At 35.6% G+C, this 20,323-nt stretch overlaps 2 protein-coding genes across 8 annotated transcripts; both read right to left on the bottom strand.

Moving 5' to 3' along the window:
* Positions 1-8,439: 8,439 nt before the first annotated feature.
* Positions 8,440-11,119, bottom strand: LOC103931548 (F-box/FBD/LRR-repeat protein At5g56420). 7 transcript variants are annotated; one of them, XM_048587011.1, is made up of 5 exons: positions 10,935-11,119; positions 10,745-10,771; positions 9,403-10,365; positions 9,058-9,189; positions 8,440-8,967 (listed from the first exon to the last, which is right to left on the bottom strand). In XM_048587011.1, the coding sequence occupies exons 3-5, from the start codon at positions 10,345-10,347 to the stop codon at positions 8,647-8,649; spliced, it is 1,398 nt and encodes a 465-aa protein (XP_048442968.1). In that variant the 5' UTR covers positions 10,348-10,365; positions 10,745-10,771; positions 10,935-11,119; the 3' UTR covers positions 8,440-8,646. The 7 variants fall into 7 exon arrangements, with proteins under 7 accessions (XP_048442968.1, XP_009339335.2, XP_048442967.1 ...); XM_009341060.3 differs by having other exon boundaries at positions 10,745-10,819; XM_048587010.1 differs by having other exon boundaries at positions 9,403-10,358; positions 10,745-10,808; positions 10,935-11,069.
* Positions 11,120-12,175: 1,056 nt separating this feature from the next.
* Positions 12,176-14,306, bottom strand: LOC103931547 (60S ribosomal protein L18a-like protein). Its single transcript, XM_009341059.2, has 4 exons — positions 13,961-14,306; positions 13,333-13,408; positions 12,513-12,627; positions 12,176-12,364 (listed from the first exon to the last, which is right to left on the bottom strand). The coding sequence occupies exons 1-4, from the start codon at positions 14,187-14,189 to the stop codon at positions 12,305-12,307; spliced, it is 480 nt and encodes a 159-aa protein (XP_009339334.2). The 5' UTR covers positions 14,190-14,306; the 3' UTR covers positions 12,176-12,304.
* Positions 14,307-20,323: the final 6,017 nt, after the last annotated feature.

Here is a 20,323-nt window from a genome sequence, read left to right on the forward strand (position 1 = left end):
GTACTCTTCAAATTAATAAAAGTTAAACTACCTGATAATGGATTCAGAGATGGCCCAGCACGATGATACCTGTGCAGGGATATAGGAAAACCATTGATTGGTTGCTGAGAAATGGTTGGAAAATGCTAAGAAAACGAGAACATTCCGCAGACTCACTTGAGGGTTTATCTTTATAGGCTACTCTCCTGATAAACCTGGGCTCTATATTTATGCAAAACGCAGGCAAAACGCAGAATCTTAGTAAACTGTAAATAGCACTCCTTTTCTGTTAGGCAAGTCTACAGTTCAAAATAAAAAATTACATTTTTTTTATTTTTTTAATCTAATTTTTAATTTTTAATTTTAAATACAACAATATTTTTATGTATTGGATAAGAATTAATACGGAAATATTCAAATTTTGATTTAATTGATTATGCGTATGATTTGAAATTGTAATTGATCATGTAGGGATTGATTGGGAAAGTATTTGAATTCCAAAAAAAAAAAAAAAAAAATTGATTTAGGGGTGTATTGGAATAGGATTCTGTGAGATTTCAAAGGAGTTTATGAATCTATGTGTATCCAATTATGATTTTAAAAGAGTTTGTCAAGTGGTATTCAATTCAATTTTTTTCAAGATTCAACCAGAAGAAACTAATGCATTTTTGCTCACAATCATTAGCGTGGTGTATGCTCCCAGAAGAAAAAAGTTAATACGTTACCTTTGTTTTTTTATTCTTCTCTTGTTGGGGATCATCATTTAATATCATCCATGACTTCTTGAGAATTTATACAAAGTTGTGTGTATGTACCATGTGATTACCTGAGGTCCTAAACCCTAATTCACCCACTTTGAAGTGTTATTGACAAATTTATCCTTTTGTAAAATGACCTCCAAAATCCTAAATCCAATTGCCTAGGCCTAATTCAGTTGAGATGTTTTGTTGGGCAAGGAATTCACTATGCCCACTCTTGTTTTTCTGGGGTTCTACGCACCATTTATTGTAACTATTACGTACAAGCACTAAACAAGGGGTTTAGGGTTTTGGGAGCTTTCTTTCTCTTTCACTCTTCGTTTAGTCTGATTATCAACAACTATGTCTAAGAGGGTTATTGGAAGAAAACATGGGTGTATGGTGACCTTTACTTTTCCATGTTTTCCTCACCTTTACTTTTCCATGTTTTATGCTCCATGTTTTCTGCTTGTCCTCCCTTTCTTTCGGCTTCTGTTTTTCTTTTCCTTTCTTCCAAAGCTCATTTATATAAGCTTCCCTTGTACATTGATTTTACATAATACAAAATATAGACATTCAAAATTCAATATGGTATCAGAGCAGTGACCCTAACCGGCCTGTCTCTGTGATGTTCTCTTGAGAGATTTGTGAGCTTCTTGTCCTTCAATCATGGCTGAAGAAAGCTTAGTAAATTTGGAAGGAGACGGCTTTCATGCTACTCCACCATCACCACACTCAGATATTGATATCAACCCAAATCAACGTCTTAGTTCTGTCTTGCTAAATGAGTTTAACTATCTTCCATGGGAGATAGCAGTTTCTCTTGCTCTGGGAGGACGATCAAAGCTTGGTTATGTTAATGGTGCTATTCCAATGCCTGAGACTACCTCACCGGAGTATGATGCTTGGCTATGCAAAGACCAGTTGGTCATGTCGTGGCTACTCAATTCCATGGATCGTAAGATTGCAGAAATTTTTAGCTATGCTGAATCCTCCATGACTCTTTGGAAAAATCTCAAGGAAATGTATGGAAATCAGAACAATGCGGCTAGAGTGTTTCAGTTAAAGAAGGACATTGCTGGTTTGCAACAGGAAGGGAAGCCATTTGTGCAACATCTTGGAAAGCTGACCACTATGTGGAACGAGCTGAATGTGTATCGACCACACACCATCGACGCTGCTGTGCTAACTAAAAGAGCCGAGGAAGACAAAATATTCCAACTCCTAGCAAGTCTGAGTCCTGAATTCGAAGATCTTCGAAGTCATATCCTCATGAATCCCGACCTGCCTTCTTTTTCAAGTGTGTGTGCCACAATTCAAAGAGAAGAGGTTCGAAGGAAAGTCATGACCTTGGACATGAAGGCAAATATACCAGAAGCTAGGGCTTACTTCTCTAACCAAAAACTTGGTGAGGAGAGAGGCTACAAAGGAAAGAAAACTGGCTTAAAATGTAGCCATTGTGATGCTGGTGGGCACTCAAGAGATCGATGCTGGATTCTTCATCCAGAGTTAAAACCAAAGTTTCCTAGGGATAACAAAGGTGTCTCGAAAGGCTCGTACAACCCTTCTTACAAGGCAAATCATGTTGCCACAACTTCTTCTGATGGAGCACTGAAGTTCACCACTAATCCAGCTGCACTGATCAACGAGTTTGCTATGTTTCTTCACAAGAAACAAGGTCTTGGAGATAGTGAAGGACCACTAAATCAGTGTGACAACAATCAAACTGCACTACTAGGACAGTTTGCTGGCTTCCTGGCTGGAAATGAAGGCGTGGTACAAAAGGACATCCCAGGTATCTTACACTCCTTCTCAACTGCTCTCAACATTGGTAATGTGCATGATTATTGGATTATAGATTCTGGAGCCACTGATCATATGACTAACAAGTCTACAAACTTGCATAAATTTGAAAAATTTTCTATTCCATCCCAAGTGTCAGTTGCCAATGGAAAAAATGCTATGGTTGTGGGAAAAGGAAAAATACATTTGATCTCAAGTGATGTCGAGTCTGAGGCTCTTTATGTTCCCTCATTCCCTTTTCAACTTTTATCTGTTAGCAAGATCACAAACTCATTAAATTGTCTTGCCATTTTCTCTCCCAAAAATGTGATCTTTCAGGATGTAGTCACCAAGAAGACGATTGGTGAAGGATTTTTCTTAAATGGTCTCTACTATCTTTCCAAGCATATTCAAGTTTCCAAGGTTTTTCAAGTCACTTCAAGCTTAGCTCAAGAACAACAACTTTGGCACCAACGCCTAGCACATCCTTCTGAAAAAGTTCTATCCACCTTGTTCCCAAATATGTGCAAAGTTACAAGTCCTTGTGATGTTTGTCATTTTTCTAAGTTTACTAGATTACCATTTACTTCCTCTTTGTCTAGGGCTAGTAACCCTTTTGAAATTGTGCATTCCGATGTTTGGGGACCAACTATAGAGTCTTTTGATGGATACAAATATTTTGTAACTTTTGTGGATGATTTCACAAGGATTACTTGGTTGTATCTTTTGAAATTTAAAAGTGAAGTGATGGAAGTTTTTCAAGATTTTCATAGACTTGTGGCCACCCAATTTGCTTCAAAAATTCATATTTTACGATCAGATAACGGCACAGAATATATGTCTCATAACATGTCACACTACTTGAGCATGCATGGTATATTACACCAAACAAGCTGTGTTGGAACACCTCAACAAAATGGGGTGGCCGAGAGGAAGAATAGAGATCTACTTGAGAAGACTAGAGCTCTTATGTTTCACATGAATGTGCCTAAAAAGTTTTGGTCTCAAGGAGTCCTTACTGCGGCATATCTCATCAATAGATTGCCTAGTAAAGTGTTGAATTTTAAATCACCTTATGAGGTCTTGAAAAATAGAAAGATCAACTTTTCCCATTTGAGAGTCTTTGGGTGTACATGCTTTGTTCACATTCAAACTCAAAATCGTGACAAGCTAGACCCAAGGGCTGCCAAATGTGTCTTTCTAGGTTATTCATCTACCCAAAAAGGTTACAAGTGCTATAATTCAACAACTAGAAAAATGGTTGTTTCAAGGGATGTTAAATTTGAAGAACATGTTCCTTACTTCTCACAATCACTGGATTACTCTAGACAGGGGGAGCATTTGATGGACTTATTTCCTTTTCCATATCCAAACGGAGAAGATGCAACATGCACTCCTAGTGATCATGTGCCTGATGATGTTAACCTTCACTCGGTGGAACATCTTGAAGATGAAAACCCTTCCTCATCAGAGATTCACACTGCACCCTCCAGTGATCCTTCCAACCATGATGTTGTTCAAATACCTGTAGTTCAATCTCCTACAGTTCGTCGCAATCCTGCACGAGAGAGGAAACTTCCATCCAAGTTGCATGATTATGTGACCTACACTGCCAGGTATCCCGTGACTGATGTTATTGATTATAGCAAAGTCTCATCTTCTTTTGCTACATTCCTAAGTGCCATTAATGAAGCTCGAGAACCTCAAAGTTTTCAAGAAGCCAATCTTCACAATGAGTGGAGAAATGCTATGGCAGAGGAGCTTCAAGCCCTCCATGAAAATAACACATGGACTATAGTGAAACTTCCAAAAGGAAAGAAGGCAGTGGGGAGTCGTTGGGTGTACAAAACTAAGTTTCATTCAGATGGCACAATCGAAAGGAATAAGGCTCGCTTGGTTGCTCGAGGTTTTACACAAACCTATGGCGTCGATTATAAAGAGACATTTGCTCCGGTGGCAAAAATGAACACTGTTAGAGTATTGTTGTCGGTTGCAATTAACAATGCATGGCCTCTCTTTCAAATGGATGTTAAAAATGCTTTCCTGCATGGTGAACTTGAAGAAGAGGTTTACATGAAGCTACCCCCAGGTCATCCTCAATCAAACAATCCAGAAATGGTGTGCAAACTCCATAAATCCATTTATGGTCTCAAGCAAAGTCCACGTGCATGGTATGCCAAGCTCAGTCATGTTCTGGAAAGGGTTGGTTTTTGTCGAAGTATTGCGGATTCTTCCCTATTTGTTCGTTCCAGCTTAGTGGGTAAACTAGTTGTGCTCATTTATGTTGATGATCTAATTGTGACAGGTGATAATATGTCAGAGATTATTGCTCTTAAACAGTATCTCAACAACAAGTTTGCTATCAAGGATCTTGGCACTCTCAAATACTTTCTGGGCATCGAGATGGCACATTCTCACAAGGGTTTCTTCCTCAACCAACGCAAGTATGTCATGGATCTTCTTCACGAAGCAAAAATGACAGATTGCAAGCCTGATCGTACCCCCTTGGATAGCAACTTGAAGCTAAAAACTCACGGTGATCCAGTTCCCAATTTAAGTTACTATCAAAGAATGGTTGGCAAACTCATTTATCTGACTATCACACGTCCTGATATATCATATGTTGTCAGCATTGTTAGCCAGTTTATGCACTCTCCAAGCATGGATCATTTGAAGATTGTTCATCGTGTGCTATGTTATCTTAAGGGTTCCATTGGTAGAGGAATTCTTATGCGCAACAATAGTCACACTCAGATCTCAGGCTATACCGATGCTGACTGGGCAGGCAATTCTCTCGATCGCAAGTCTACCACTGGGTTTTGTACGTTTGTGGGAGGCAACCTAGTTACCTGGAAAAGCAAGAAACAAAGTGTTGTTGCACGCTCTAGTGCAGAGGCAGAGTATCGTGCTATGGCGTCCACTGCTTGTGAACTTATTTGGCTCAAAAGCCTTCTGTTGACTTTAGGTTTTCCTCATCAACAACCCATGTCCCTACACTGTGATAATCAGGCCGCGATGCACATTGCATCGAATCCTGTATTCCATGAGCGAACTAAACATATTGAAGTTGATTGTCACTACGTCAGAAATCAAGTTCAGTCCAAGGTGATCGACACTCACTACACGCGCAGTCATGATCAACTTGCGGATATTTTCACAAAAGGATTACCCTCTGCTGATTTTCAACGTCTTTTGTTCAAGCTTGGATCAATTAATCCCTTTGATCCAGCTTGAGGGGGAGTATTGGAAGAAAACATGGGTGTATGGTGACCTTTACTTTTCCATGTTTTCCTCACCTTTACTTTTCCATGTTTTATGCTCCATGTTTTCTGCTTGTCCTCCCTTTCTTTCGGCTTCTGTTTTTCTTTTCCTTTCTTCCAAAGCTCATTTATATAAGCTTCCCTTGTACATTGATTTTACATAATACAAAATATAGACATTCAAAATTCAATAAGGGTGCATCCATATGGAATTTTGAGGAATTTTAATTCTATCATGCAACGCCTTAACTTACGTAGTCGCTTAAGCATCCCATGCAAGTATTGGAGTTCGATTTCTATGCAAAGAGACATCCGCAGTGCTCCTCAATCCAAAATGGACTCAGACTTCGACATGTCGGCGCCTCTGGAGATGAACAAGGACTTAGATCTTCAAGGTAATTCACTCTTTTATCCGTTTTCTATGTTTTGAAATTTTGCATGTGATTCAATATCCTAGTGAATAGAATGTTGCGATTTCACTCATGCATCCTGGGTTCCAAACTCTCCCTCCCCTAAATTTTTGTAAAAGTTTTGAAACCTTCCCCCCTCACCTTAATCTATATAGGAACGGAGAAGCCCTTATATATGGTTAAACGTTCAAATAAACCCCAATATGACCTTTGTTTACAAGTAATCAAAAAGCAAAAAATACGTATGATGGGGACAATGCAAAACAAATGAAAGCCACATGATAGTGATAATCGTGTCTAAATGGAAGAAGCTTTGCGGGATGAGAGATGATAATCGTGTCTAAATGGAAGAAGCTTTGCGGGAAGGTAGTATCAGTATTAGTATTAACAATTTAAAGAAAGAAAAACTAACGAAAAGTGCAAAAAAAAAAAAAAAAACTTTAGTTTTAATGAAAAATGACAAATAAAGATGTGGTGAATAGTATCAGGAAAGGTAAAAATATGGTTTTTCTTTAAAAGTGAATAGGACCGAGAATGTTTCGTTAAAACTCCATTTAAAGAAAGGCATCTCACATGGGCGTGAGTACGTGCGTATAACAATTTTTTTTTTTTTTTAAAAGAATTTTGGAATTTTTTTTTGTTGTTTTTGGATATTGGGATTGATTGAATGACTATGGTTAGTTGTAGATGGATCCACTGGTAAGGTTAAGGACAGCAACCAGACACCGCCACCTTTGAAGGTCATCATGGAGAACCTCCGCAGTTCTCCGCAATTCCCCTGGTTATTAGGCAGTGTTCCGCAATTCCACTTGCCATTTGTCCCTCGAGATCAACCAAGTTACAACTACTTAAGAGTTCTCCATACCACCTGAGGGTGAAGTTATCAAGTTAGGGTTGTCTAAGCAAAATGAAGGGCGGTTTCATAGTTCCTATAAAGGTTGGTTGGTTATGGTCTATGAAGAAAACTCTCAAGTATTTCTACTAAACCCTCTTTCAGGAGCCAAACACGAACTTCCTTCCTTGACAAAAATTCCATCTTTCGAAAAATATGGAGATGGAAAAGCCGACCGCTTTCTTGGTAAAATTGCACTATCCAGTTCAAATATTTCAGATTGTACGGCGGCAGTAATTTTTTCTTCTATGGAAATTGGCGTGTGCTGGCCGGGAGAAAAAAGTTGGAGCATCACTCCGATATTGGATGATAAAAAAAGTCTCCTTTGCGCCTTTTGTTTTCGTCCTTTCAACGACGGAGCTCGAAATTTTTCATCGGGTGGGCTAGCTTAAAAATTAAATCTTTCTGAACAAATAAACTTGATACTGCATTTTCAGCTAGCTTAAGAAAATTTTTGCAAGGTTAGCCAAGAATTTTCGTTATTCAAACAAATTCAAACTTGTACATGTACAAGAAGCGATGAGAAAAAAGATGTGAGACAAAAAGACGGTTTGTATACTGTATTATATAATTAAACCGAGAGAATTTGAATCAATGACTAAATATATGGTAGTCTACATTCGAAAATCAATAAAAATTACATGTAAAATTTTATTTTCTATCAAAAACTACCTAGGCTACAGCCCGGGGTAACCCTTACTGTGACTCCGCCAGTGCGTCCTGTGGCACGTTATATGCCTTGGTCAAAAACTTTTTTTCAGAAGTTTAAGAACAAGAAAGTCATGCACTATTATTCTTGTAATTCTTTTTTCAGAAGTGATTTTCGTACACTCCATTTCATTTGACACCCTACAATTTCTTTAAAACACCGCATAATCACAATTTCCCTATGTATAATTCATGCTCTACTGTCGGATCAGATCAACCGAATTTGGAGAGGCAAGGGTGCTACTTATTCTCCAGGTTGAAATTGTCTTAGAAGTTTCCGTTATTCCTAATTGCTTTTGATAACTATTCTCCCTTATTACATTTTGAATTTTCGCAAATTTGGTCCAATTTCTCAATTGAGAACTATATATATATACCAACAGCTCGTTTAGAAGTACTTTTAAAATAGTTGAAAACACTTTTTGTCATTTTAAAAGCACTTCAAGACGGATATGGATATTATCGGTGACAGTGGAGACCATTCAGTGCTCATCTTATTCTGACTAGAAAGATTAATTGTTCCAAACTTACCAATTGCTTGAAATATTAAGCAACAACTCCTCCCTGTGAGATTATCAGTCACGACTTCCCTTTGTTGCACCAAGGACGATAGATATTATGAAAGAAAATACAATTAACAGATCATATGATTCGTCTGAGGAAGCTTGGAATTCCACAATCGAAAAACTACGATGCTCAATAATATCAAGAACTTATCTACAAATTCATAAATAAAATCCATACACAATCTCTAGACGTTAGAATATTACAGAAGCAAAAATCAAGAACAAAAGCCGTACGAAACTAGGTAGAGTCATTTCCATCAACAGAGAAATTTGTTTAACGACAATTGCACGTCCTTGAACCCACTCTATATCCTAATATCGCACATTCTTTACAAATTCAACTTGACATGTCTTCGAACCCTTTTCAAATGTTGAAAATTTCCTGTACATCTCGTCTTCCGAACACAAAAATTTACCTGATCTTGGAGAAGTACGTGTATAAATAGTCATCCTACTTAAAACTTCGCCATTCTTCAACAAATACTTAGCAACTTCCATCTCATCTTGCTGACCCTTGAACTCCCTCATGGAGATGGTCTCGAGATGTGACAACAAACAAAGAGGCACGATGTCTGGTGGATTGTAGCCTGAATTCCATCGACGCTCATGTTCCTCCTTATACCATGTGTTGCCCTGCCAATATTTTTAAAAGAACAGAAAAAATAAGAATCGTTAAGAGCCGCATGTTGGAAATCAAGCTGCACAAGAGAAAGTGCATCTTACATTATTTTGAAAGACAAAATGTTTCAAGACAGGGCAATTGTTCAGAAATCCTGTTAGAAACTCCCAGTAATTGCAATTACGAAGAATCAGCTCCAGTTGGATTAAATTTTCAAAAGTAGGCAGATACGAAGCCTGCATGAAAAGTTATTGAAATCAAAAGTTGATGCTCAAACAAAATATACGAAATGCATAACATATTAGTTGAACTCGTAACATTCCAAATTTAAAGAAGAAAAGCTTCCAGTCACAACCACAATTAATGTTTGGTATCGCTGAAAGAACAATAAGAACAAGAAAGTTTAAGAAAAATGGTAAACAGGTGAAAGCAACCTAGGGCGTAGTTACCTTCAAAATTGGAACCGAAACAGAGAGATTTCTAACATTGGAAACTCCTGCTAGCAATTTAGTTGCACGATCAGCAATGTGGCGAGAATTTTCGTCTACATGCCTGAAAAGAACTTTTGCTTCGACTAGAGATTCTTCATTCTCCAAATCAATATATGAGAAAAAATCGCCAGCCACAATTGCTAACTTTACAAGATTTGGAGCATTAATAAAAAACCGGACACGATCATCGTCCCCAAAATTACGTTTAAAGTCATTGCCGAACCATATCCTTAACGTCTTCAATCTAGGTGCAGAGATGTTTACATTTGAAACTACTACTTTTGAATTTACATCTATACTCAAATCTTCAAGTACAGGGCAACAAGAAAAAAGATTTGCAACTGATTGATCAAGTTTCATTACATAGACATTTAGGACCTTGAGACTCGGGAAACACGCTGATGTAGGAGGAGCATAGGTAGTAGAAGTTGACGATACCTTCAAAATCTCCAGTGTTTTGCACAAGAAGAGGCTTTGAGGCAACTCAAATCTTTTGCAATCGTAATCCAAAAGATCAAGATCAAGTTCAACAACATTGTGCCTAAGAGCAGTGCAGATCCAACGATAAATATGAATGAAGTGCTCCAACGTTGGTCCTCTACAGTGTTGCCTATGCCTAGAAAGTTTAAAACTGAATTTTTTTATGTCTGTTGAGTCATGAAGGAAAAGTACACGATCAACAAACGTCATAAAACGATTGAATTCAGTCCATGAATGATTGAACCCCTCGTCATTAAATTCAAGTTCGGGAAGAGAAGTCCATAAGTTCTTCCATCTTCTTGACAGAATGGTAGTCTGCACAGCATCTAATATCGGAAGGAACGAAAGTATGTGGCAAAGAAGTGAATTTGGCAATTCACTGATCCTGTCAACTCCCTCTTGACACTTCGATTTCAAATTCATTGGCTTGTACCCTGATGGCTGATAAAAAAGATTACTGAGATCACTACTGTGTTCTACCTAGCCTTGATAACTTAGCAAGTCTTTCAATGTAAAAATTCAAAAAAACTAAAGCAAATGAAATCGATGGTAAAATTTTAGACGTATAATAAAAAATTGGGGAATTTTATAAGAACAAGTATTATATATGCAAATCCTTGGTTATGCAGGAAATCAAAAGAATATCCAATAAAACATCCTTGTGAACAACAGAGTCACCTTCAAACAAATATTTAATATATGTGTATATATACGTTATATATATATATATATATATATATGTATGTATGTATGTATGTATGTATGTATGTATGTATAAGAAAACAGACTAAACAAGTGAAAAAGTTAAGAAGAAGAGTACCTGCTGACAAAAGCTTCTAAGATGGCCCTGGAAATGAATGATTTTTTTGAATTGAATCAAGAGTCTGGACTCAGACTTTGATTTAGAGAGAGAGAGAGAGAGAGAGAGAGAGAGAGAGAGAATATTGAGTCGAAAAGTTCATATGTTGTACCTAAAGAACAAAAACCCATCGAAAATCAGAAACCCTTACCTTGATTTTGGGACTTGATTCGCGTCGGCTTCGCGTCGGAGAAGATGTGCTTACTTCTCTCTGTGTGTGGCTTGCTTGTTGCTGGCCGGATTCGCGTCGGAGAGGGTGGACGGAGGAGCAGCGTCGGAGAGGGTGGGTTTCAGTTTGAGTTCGCAGACGATTCGAGAATGAGAGAGACTGAAAAAGGTTCGGGGAAAAGAGTAAATTGCAAAAATGGTTAGATCAATTGGAGCAATAATCAATTAATTAAAAATATATATCCATTATTATTGGTCCTTTAATGTTAATTCAATCGGAGAATTGGTTCCTCAATTTTAATCCAATTATAGCAATAGTCCTTCCAACATAACTCATTTTGACAAAATTCTAAGAAGTTAACAAAAATAACCCTAACTACACGTTTTGATGAGTTGGAGGGACCCCAATTGAAGCAATGTTTCTTCAAACATAACTTATTTCGACAAAATTCTAACGAAATTGACGAAAATGATCATAACTACATATTTTCATGAGTTGAGGGACCAATGGTAATGAATTTGTAGTTGAGGGATCATTGCTCTGATTTGATTAAGGTTGAATAATCATTGCTACGATTTACTCCAAGGGAAATAGAGACCTAATTTACAGTGGATGGTTGAGATTAAATCTTAACCAATCCAACAATCCAAGTTATTTGTAATTATAACCATAAATAAATATATATATATATATATATATAATATTGAAAAAAAAAATTTAATATAATATTCGGTTCAATTCGGAATTACCCAACAATTTCATAGAGAAGCCCGAATCCCAAACAGAAACTTTCAAGATCGGTTCGATTTTGAGAATTTTGATTCGAGTATTTTTCGATCGAATTTCGGGACGATTCAGGATTTTTGAGAATTTTTTCCATCCCTAGTTGTATGTGGGGTTTGCGTCCCTGCAAAGTATTCTGTCTTTTATTTATTTTTTGTCGTAGAAATAGTAAAATACTGAGCTTTGCATTCTCTCGCTTTTCTCCTCTGTTTCTCCTTTTCCTCGACATCATCGTCAAAATCTCTAATTTTCTCGCAACCTTGTTTAAATCTCATCCACGGGAACACGCACACACCAATCATCACGTCGTTTGTCCCACGCCCATATATAAATGTTCTAGGACTGCTAGAAAGCCATTGACACACACATACTTTAACGTTTTGGTTGGAGTGCTGACAAAGAGATAGCATCGTCAAATCTTAATCGTCAAGATACGGTAGTGAATTAAACAAGTTCAAACAGTATGTGATAACTCATAAGCAGATTGATATCCATGTACAGGCTTCCCAGAGTTTGGACTCACGTATAACATATCAATCATACAAGCTATAAAACTCCTCCCTGTGGGATTACCAGTCATGACTTCCCCTTGTTGCACCTAGGACAATAGCAATTGTTGCAAGAATGGCCTGAACATAAAGCGGTATTAGACGAAGGTACTAGCGCCGCAAAACAAGACAATTAGACCGGCAATGAGGCAAGTATTTGAAGAACAAAAGAAACTTGGAGGTAGATAAAACATAAGTTGAAAAGTGAAAGGACATAAAAGTTACTTACGCCAAGTGTACAAGCGATATATCCTGGTTTCTCACGGGGGTCTATCCTGGCGCAAAGTAAGATGAATGCACCAACATACCAGGGGACGGTAGCTAGGAAGAAACCAATGATGAACCTTCAAAAGAAAGAGCTTAAGTTTAAAAATATTCATTGATGTTATAGAATGCTTAATAGTTTCAAGATAACAGAAGGAGAAAGCACAAATTATGGAAGATATAAACTTAACAGATCCTATTGTTTTCTCAATGAAGCCAGGGAACTGATCTTAGTTTTTTGAAGCAATGAACAGAAAAGGCGATCATAGTCAATTGTATTGAAATGAGAGTAATGTCAACTAAAGCACTATCTTTTTTGGTTCGGCCGCGAATCCCATTTCTCGTGCTACTTGAATTTCTGCGAAACTCAATTCTTTCACACCTTTGCACATGAGAAATGTTTACTTTTACGTCACAATTGTGTCCATCAAATTCAACCTATTCCATTTTTGACAATTGCCAAAACAGAAACGACTCTGCACAATAAAATCAAGAGTTTTCCTATTGATGTTGTAGATTTCTTGTCAGCTTTCATGTTCTAAGTTCTATAAGTTTTTTAACACCGCGAAGCACGATCAGCATTTGAATTTCTTGATTAAAGGTTCCAGCACTTAAATATCAACCTACCATGCTAGACTAGTTGAAAATATCAGGGTCAATTTAAGTCCTAAACCCATACATCAGGATTGAAACATTCAGTTTTCATATAATTACAGAACAATGCATAAAGGTAATATCGATCAACTTGTGCAAAGCTATTTAAAATTCAAAGCAGTAAAACTTACAGGCACCAGCCAAGTCCACAACCACAGCAAGGAAGGCGACGCTCTCTTACTGGTCGTCCCTCAGCAACTGCATAGCCTAGAAAAACAACAGAGCAATATAGTTAGATGTCTAATAAACCGACATCTATGACAACCATTCATCATTCATTAAGATCTGTGGTGAAAACGCACATCCAGCTAAAAAAAAAAAAAAACAGAAAATGTAACACGAGCAGCAAACATACAGAATCAAGTCATTCAATTACGAAATTCCCACTCGTAAAACAACAACATTAATCCCCTAATCACACCATTACAGAAATGATCTAATCGCTAGCAGCGAACGAAAACGGGATTCTTGACATAGCCAATAACTGAGATGTTATTAACACCATTGTCTTTACTTGTTCTGTTCATACAATCAAAAGGGTTGTTGTTGCAGTGACTGAAAAAGTCAACTAATTCCAACACACAAAGACAAATATTGAATTCGATCCGATCTTGTAGCTTCCAATCCCACCATAAAATACACAAAAATCCCATTTTTTTAATCTCATGTTTCACTAATCAAGATCACAAAGTATCATCATCATTCAAATTTAAGTCACCGGGCTACTACAGAACAAGAGATAGAGGCTCAATTGCATACCAGGAACGGTTTGATATCCATGAGTGTAGTAGTCAGGATGAGGCGCTGAAGGGCCACCAGCTCCCGGCGGCGGCACAGGCTGAGGGAACCCGGTCGGCGGAGGGTGATGCGGGGGAGGCGGTGGTGGGTAGTTGGCTACTCCTTGGAACGTCCCGTACTCGGGGGGTGGAGGCGGATAGCGGTGATGAGGATCACTTGAGACTCCCCTCTTCTGTTCGTCTTCGCTCATATTTTCTTGTAATAATCGTTGATTTTCGAGTTTTTTGTGTTGTGTGATTTGGATTTGGAGTTCGGAGTTTTGGTTGCTGGAAGTTGGAACTTAGGAGTTAAGACTTGGAGATTGATTGCGAGGTGGGACCGTGGGATCTGTCGGAGTCAACAAGTCAATTAGATTTATTTTGTTTTCACGTTGGGCATGTGATATTGCAATCATGTATTAACGACAACTCATCTACAAAGATAGATTAGATCATTTATTTTAGGGGTTTTTAGATCCAGGTCTACAAATGTAGGATGTTTTTAGGAATGAGTTCAGTTATCTAATTATATGTTTTTATTTTTTTTATACTCATTTTATTTTTTCTAAAAATATTAAAAATAAATTAAAATCTTCTAATATTATGCATTTTCCAACTCCAAAAGAATATATTTAATATCTTATAACAAAAAAACTTATATACTAACATAAATTTATCTACAAAACATTCTACCCTAACTCAATTAACAAATATAGGAATGTATATAATACATATACGTGAGATATAAAACCTAATTAAAAAGTAGAAAAAAACATAACATACCTACAAGTAAGACACATTAATCTACAAGTAAGACACATTAATCTGTGACAGGTTGATTATAAACAAAGAATCTATCATATAAGTAAATAAATATAATTAACCTGTGATATAGGTTGATTATAAAAATTAAAAATAAAATCTATAAATGGGGTTTAAAGTAGGAGGAAGAACGAGAAATAACAAAGATAAATAAAAAGAAATAAGCAAATAGATAATTGGGAAGAAATTTGATTTTTATAATAAATCTTATCATTGAACAGATAACTAATCATAATTAAATAATTAAATATAACAAATTGGACTTATTTTAATAAACTGGACTATTCCTACTATTGGCTCAAAAAATTGGACTTATATCAAGTTTAAGGTTGTGCTATCCACATGATTCATTTTACTTTTTACAAACTTCAAGATAATTTTTGTTCGTTAATTTTCTTCAATTCATTCAATCTGATGGTAGAAAATTAAAAAGGTATGTGAGGAGTAAAATGGGACGTGTGGATATCACATCCCTTTATTTTATTGTGAATTTAAAACCATCATGTTAAGTATGTTTCATTTCATATTTTAACACAATAATTAACGGATTAAAATTAAATTTATTTTAATTAATTGTAATCTTTCTCAACCAGTCCACCATGGTTTGATTTATGTCATCCAATGATCAAAGACTTATAAAAGTCTGTGGAATCCAATTTTTTTTTTTTTTTTTTTTACTTTCTCACGAAAAATAGACAAAAAGATTACCTTTATTAACCAATAAATTAAAGAATTATTTTAGTTTCTAAGAAAAAGTTATTTTTGAGGAGGCTTGATTTGGCCTTGGATGTTAATAGTTATGCCTTATCCTACTGTGGGCTCTTCCGCTGAAGATTCAATGGGCTTGGGCAGCCAAAATATCCAAAACAAAAGCAAAAAGAAACAAAAAATTTGTGTTGCACATCGAGGAGCAGACTGAACACTATTTGGTAGACAAATTTCAGCAATCCGAAACTTCTCCTCAAAGAATTAGGAGCAACGACAAATTACAATTTTTTTTCAACTTGTTCGAAGCAACCAAGAAGCCGAAAACAAATCCGAAAGATGAAGGTATGAGCCAAAAAACCAAAATAATGGAACAAGTTTTACATGATGCAGTTGGGATTCGAATTGATAATTAAATTTGTTTGTTCAGAACACCGCTTACATAACTTGCCTAAGCCAAGTCAACAATAGATGCATGAAAAAGAGGGACCTTATTATAAAAAATCTAGCAGTTAGTCAAATATAAAGCTGTGGAGAAAACCACTTTAAACAAGCTATATGTATAGATGTTGAGATGACAATTAAATAAATATACGATCACTTAAAAAAGTACACATAGAATTCGAGATTATAAAATATTCAGTTTGAAGTAGATTCAATTATAAAATACACAATGCAGTCCTTCAATTGATTTAGAAAAAGAAAGAAAAACTAAAAAACCTAATGCGTGTGGAATTGTGGAAACATCACATTATCTGCTTCATTATATTAATGCAAACAATGTGATTATGCGTGGGGTTTGCATAAAGAAAATGAAAGCAAAGTTGTGCAGAGAATTAAACGATCGAAAGGTTGGTCAATTCGTTTATGATTTGAAGGTCCATGTATGCGCCACTTGTTAGATTAAGACATGATTGTCCCTACGTGATATGTCGTGAAAGGTGACGGACTTTTATGTTGCAGGTTGCCCACTCCACCAGATCCATTCCAAATATTATCCATCTGCCGACAAACGTTGGACTCGGACAAACCTAGCTATCCAATAAGACAAGGCAGTTTCACCTGCATGCAAGCATATATAAATTAGGGTTTAAGGTTAAAAATAATGAAAAGAGTTTGAAAATTTGTGTTTTAATGAAAAAGAAAAAATAAAAGATAAAGTGAACAGTACCATGATTGATTTTTTAGTGTAAAAATGTAATTTTTCGTTAAAGTAAACAGTATCATGAGCTTTCATTAAAATTTCCTTAAAATATTGTAATCTTCGTTCTTGAATGTCGAGGAGGATGAAGAAATCTACACCTCGGGCTACCCAAATTTATCCAATCGCATGGAAAGTTTAGCTTTAGTGAAACAATCGATCGATACTTGTAGATTTTTTTCAAGTACTAAATGCAAAATCAATATAAAATACTCTCAGCACCATCGACTGCGAGAATGAGAGAGCCAACTTACTCTGTCAAACTTCACATTTGTAAAAGGCATGTATAAGTATTTATCTCTACATTTATCAATAGTAAACTATATATTCTTTTGATGAGGAAGGCCGAAGAAACTCTCTTAAGCTGAGGAGACTCTCAAAGTGAGGTTTTTTACGAACTTTCTATCATTTCATAGTTTAATGTTAATTTTCGTGCTAATATTTTAAAATATTATTTTAAAAACATTAGATAACAGATGGGAGATAGTTTATGGAGAGTCTACTTTTGGAAGAGTTTCCTTACATTTATCTTCTTTTGATAGGATGTAATATTTTAGAAAACATATAAAAGTTATTTATATGATACATTGTTAGTAAATAATTCATTAAAAGGAGAGATAACAAGTATAATAATCTATCAATAATTTTACTTCATTGTTATCCCAAACAAAGTGAAAACTTATTTAGAACGAAATATATTGAACATAAACACTATAACAGAGCTAAATTATTTTATTTCGACCAAAAAAAAAAAAAAAAAAACCAACTTATTTTACATAAGTTGCTTCTAATACAGAGAAAATTTTCATTGCGGATGGTACACTACGCGTTTTTATATAAGTGGTGAAAAATTGTATTTTTTTAGTCATTAACTTTTTAACACACATATCTCATCATTTATATAATATCATCCCGTGTTCCGATCACATTGAAAAATCTCTTCCAAATACAAGAGACTTGCCAGTTTTTTATTGCATCTCTCCATTATGATCAACCCAATTGCATGTGAGGTTGATACTCCAAGCACTCGGGCCGACTCATCAAAGACTCGGGCCACTACCTGATATTTCTAAATATTTATTTTGACATTTATATTTATATTTGGTCAAAATTACGAGATTATATAATATAAATTAGTCCTAAACCGTTGCAATAAATTAATACAATGTCAATTACGTGTTTAGACTTACTTCATCATATAATACACTCGTAATCTAAAACGTTGTGGGTTTGTGTTTTGATTCCAAAATCATTTTACAAAAATTCACTTAAAATCGATATCTTGTAGTTATTAGGGAAATTTTATTTAAACCCATGTAACTTATTTTTACATCCAACTTACTCTTTGCACTCATTTGATTTTAACTAAACTATTAATATCTCTTTAAACTCAAATTCATTACCTATTATACCCCCATGAACTCAATTTAATATGTAGATTTTTCTTTACACCCATTTGATTTTTAACTCTATGTTTACACCGTCTGAAAATGAACACTGAAAATTGGGGTGTGAATTTAGCTATGGCTGACAACAAAAATGACACTTCTATAAATGTTGACAAAAACCATATATCATCATCTCTCCCTTCGCATTATCGATCAACGAGTGCATTGTTCTAGTTTTGTTTTTCTCTTCAATTTCTCCCCTTTTTATTTTTTAAATCGGTAAAAGGCCATATATGAAAGGAGATTGGAAGTTTGAATAAATTGATGAGCTTAAAATTTATTCATGATGATTTTTGGTTAATTAATAAATTAGGTAGGGTTTGAGGTGATTAGGTTGTGTCTTATTGAAGTTGTTTTCTTTTATGATTGGGGGGTTTCACATAGTTGCAGGCAGCTACAGAAACAAGAAAATCGGCGCAAAAGATGGAAAGGACGAGAGAGAAGGTGGTGGTAGTGGTAGTGGTGGTAGTGACGGATCGCTGCACGTGAATCAGGAAGAAGCATTGAATTGGAGTAAGAGCTATGCAGGGACTCCTCCTTCAATCAATCAATTTCAACATGCCTTCTAATATTAATTGAAACACTTTCTTTCTTTTTTTTTTGTTGAGTGACTGCAACAATTTGCTGTTGCAGAAAGATAAACAAACTATGTGGGATTTATTGAAAAAAAAATAAAACCAAAATACTCATCTTCTAAACTCTAAAAAAAATGAAATCAAATGAACAAAAAATTCATAAATTGACTCATACCTTGGTTGGAGGATTCAAAACTTCAAAATCACCATCTATCAATAAAAAAAACTTATTTTTCTCTATGAGAGCAATTAGGGTTTTAGCTGGAATGAACATAGAATAAATAAAGAGTGATCGTAGGATTTAATTATAGTGTTTGGGTTTATTGATAAATTTGAGTTTTAGTATTAATTTCATTTTGTACTTAATAGTAATTATGCAATAGGGTACAATAGACAATTAACATTTAAAATTTAAGTTGGGTGTAGAAAGAAGTTACATGGGTTTAAGTAAAATTTCCCTAGTTATTATTGCCGTATTATATGAAACTCTACTAAAACTCCATCAAAACACAAACCCCGATGAACATGCGATGCGCAACCGATGAGTGCAACGCAACGAAGAGTTCATCGGAAAGGACGCCGTCGGCAAGGTCGGCCAGGTGATCGGTACCTTTATCTATTTTCTGTTCAATTTAATGAGCCTTGCTCATCAGACATTGATGATAGAGCCCAAGCAATAAATTCTGATAATTGAAGGACGGGGGTTGCCATTGAAAGGAGCAGCCATGGGCCATGGCGGCTGCTGTGCTGAGTGAGTGGTAGAGTTAGGCTATCTCCAAAGCTAAATATGGTCAGTATAGAATTACAAACCTGCAAGAAATTATTTTAAATGTACAATTTCAGTCTGTATTCATATAATTTATATTCAACAAAAAAGCTAAAAATAGGCCCTTTAATAATTTATTAATATTAAGTTTATAATTTAAATTCATAGATTAATTTAGTTAAACTACCGTTGGATGTTTTCAAACCTAACTGTTGAATTTGAATTAATTATCGTTGCAAATGAGGTGCTCCAAAAAAAAGGGCTAAGAGGACACTCTATCATCCTGATGCCTCTTTGGCCAAATGATGGTATGTGAGCTCTATAGAATTATAGCCCAAACATCTATTAGAGATGAATTTTTAGACAAATCAAACTTATTTTTTATAGCTTTTGGACCTTTACCCTGGCTTGGTGGCTTGATAGAATTATAGCCCAATTATCCATTAGAAATGAATTTTTGGCAGATTAGGTCATTTTCTAGCTTTTGTACGTTTAACTCTCTCTATTGTAGATGGCCTTACGGTTAGGGAAAAATGAGATGGTAGGGAGAGGTGCGTGCGCGCCCATATTTTTATTAGTTTAGAAGAATAATTTGTCATTTTATATTATTAAAATTTTAGTTTTATGTGTAAGTGGAGTACATGTGGCAACAATTAATTGGAAGAGGCACAAATAAAAAGTTAAATGAATACTATGGTTTAGTGATATTCATCTTCACTTGTAAGTAAGAAATTTTAGGTCTGATTCTCGCCAAATACGAAGTTGAACCACATTATTACGGCAAGCCCATTTTTAAAGTTTAACCCACTCTCTCATCCCTTAGTATAGA

Source organism: the organism of the source record quoted next, unplaced genomic scaffold (assembly GCF_019419815.1).
Source record: "Pyrus x bretschneideri cultivar Hongxiangsu unplaced genomic scaffold, Pyrus_bretschneideri_v1 Contig25, whole genome shotgun sequence".
Classification (NCBI taxonomy): Eukaryota; Viridiplantae; Streptophyta; class Magnoliopsida; order Rosales; family Rosaceae; genus Pyrus; species Pyrus x bretschneideri.

Excerpts from the sequence above, each read along its gene's own strand:
- LOC103931547 (XM_009341059.2), bottom strand. The coding sequence starts at position 14,189 with ATGAGCGAAGACGAACAGAAGAGGGGAGTCTCAAGTGATCCTCATCAC. Across the intron at positions 13,409-13,960 it reads TGGATATCAAACCGTTCCTG|GCTATGCAGTTGCTGAGGGA; the intron begins GTATGCAATTGA and ends TTGTTTTTCTAG. Across the intron at positions 12,365-12,512 it reads ATATCGCTTGTACACTTGGC|GCCATTCTTGCAACAATTGC; the intron begins GTAAGTAACTTT and ends CTTTATGTTCAG.
- LOC103931548 (XM_048587011.1), bottom strand. The coding sequence starts at position 10,347 with ATGAATTTGAAATCGAAGTGTCAAGAGGGAGTTGACAGGATCAGTGAA. Across the intron at positions 9,190-9,402 it reads TTTCGGTTCCAATTTTGAAG|GCTTCGTATCTGCCTACTTT; the intron begins GTAACTACGCCC and ends CTTTTCATGCAG. Across the intron at positions 8,968-9,057 it reads ATTTTGTCTTTCAAAATAAT|GGCAACACATGGTATAAGGA; the intron begins GTAAGATGCACT and ends AAATATTGGCAG.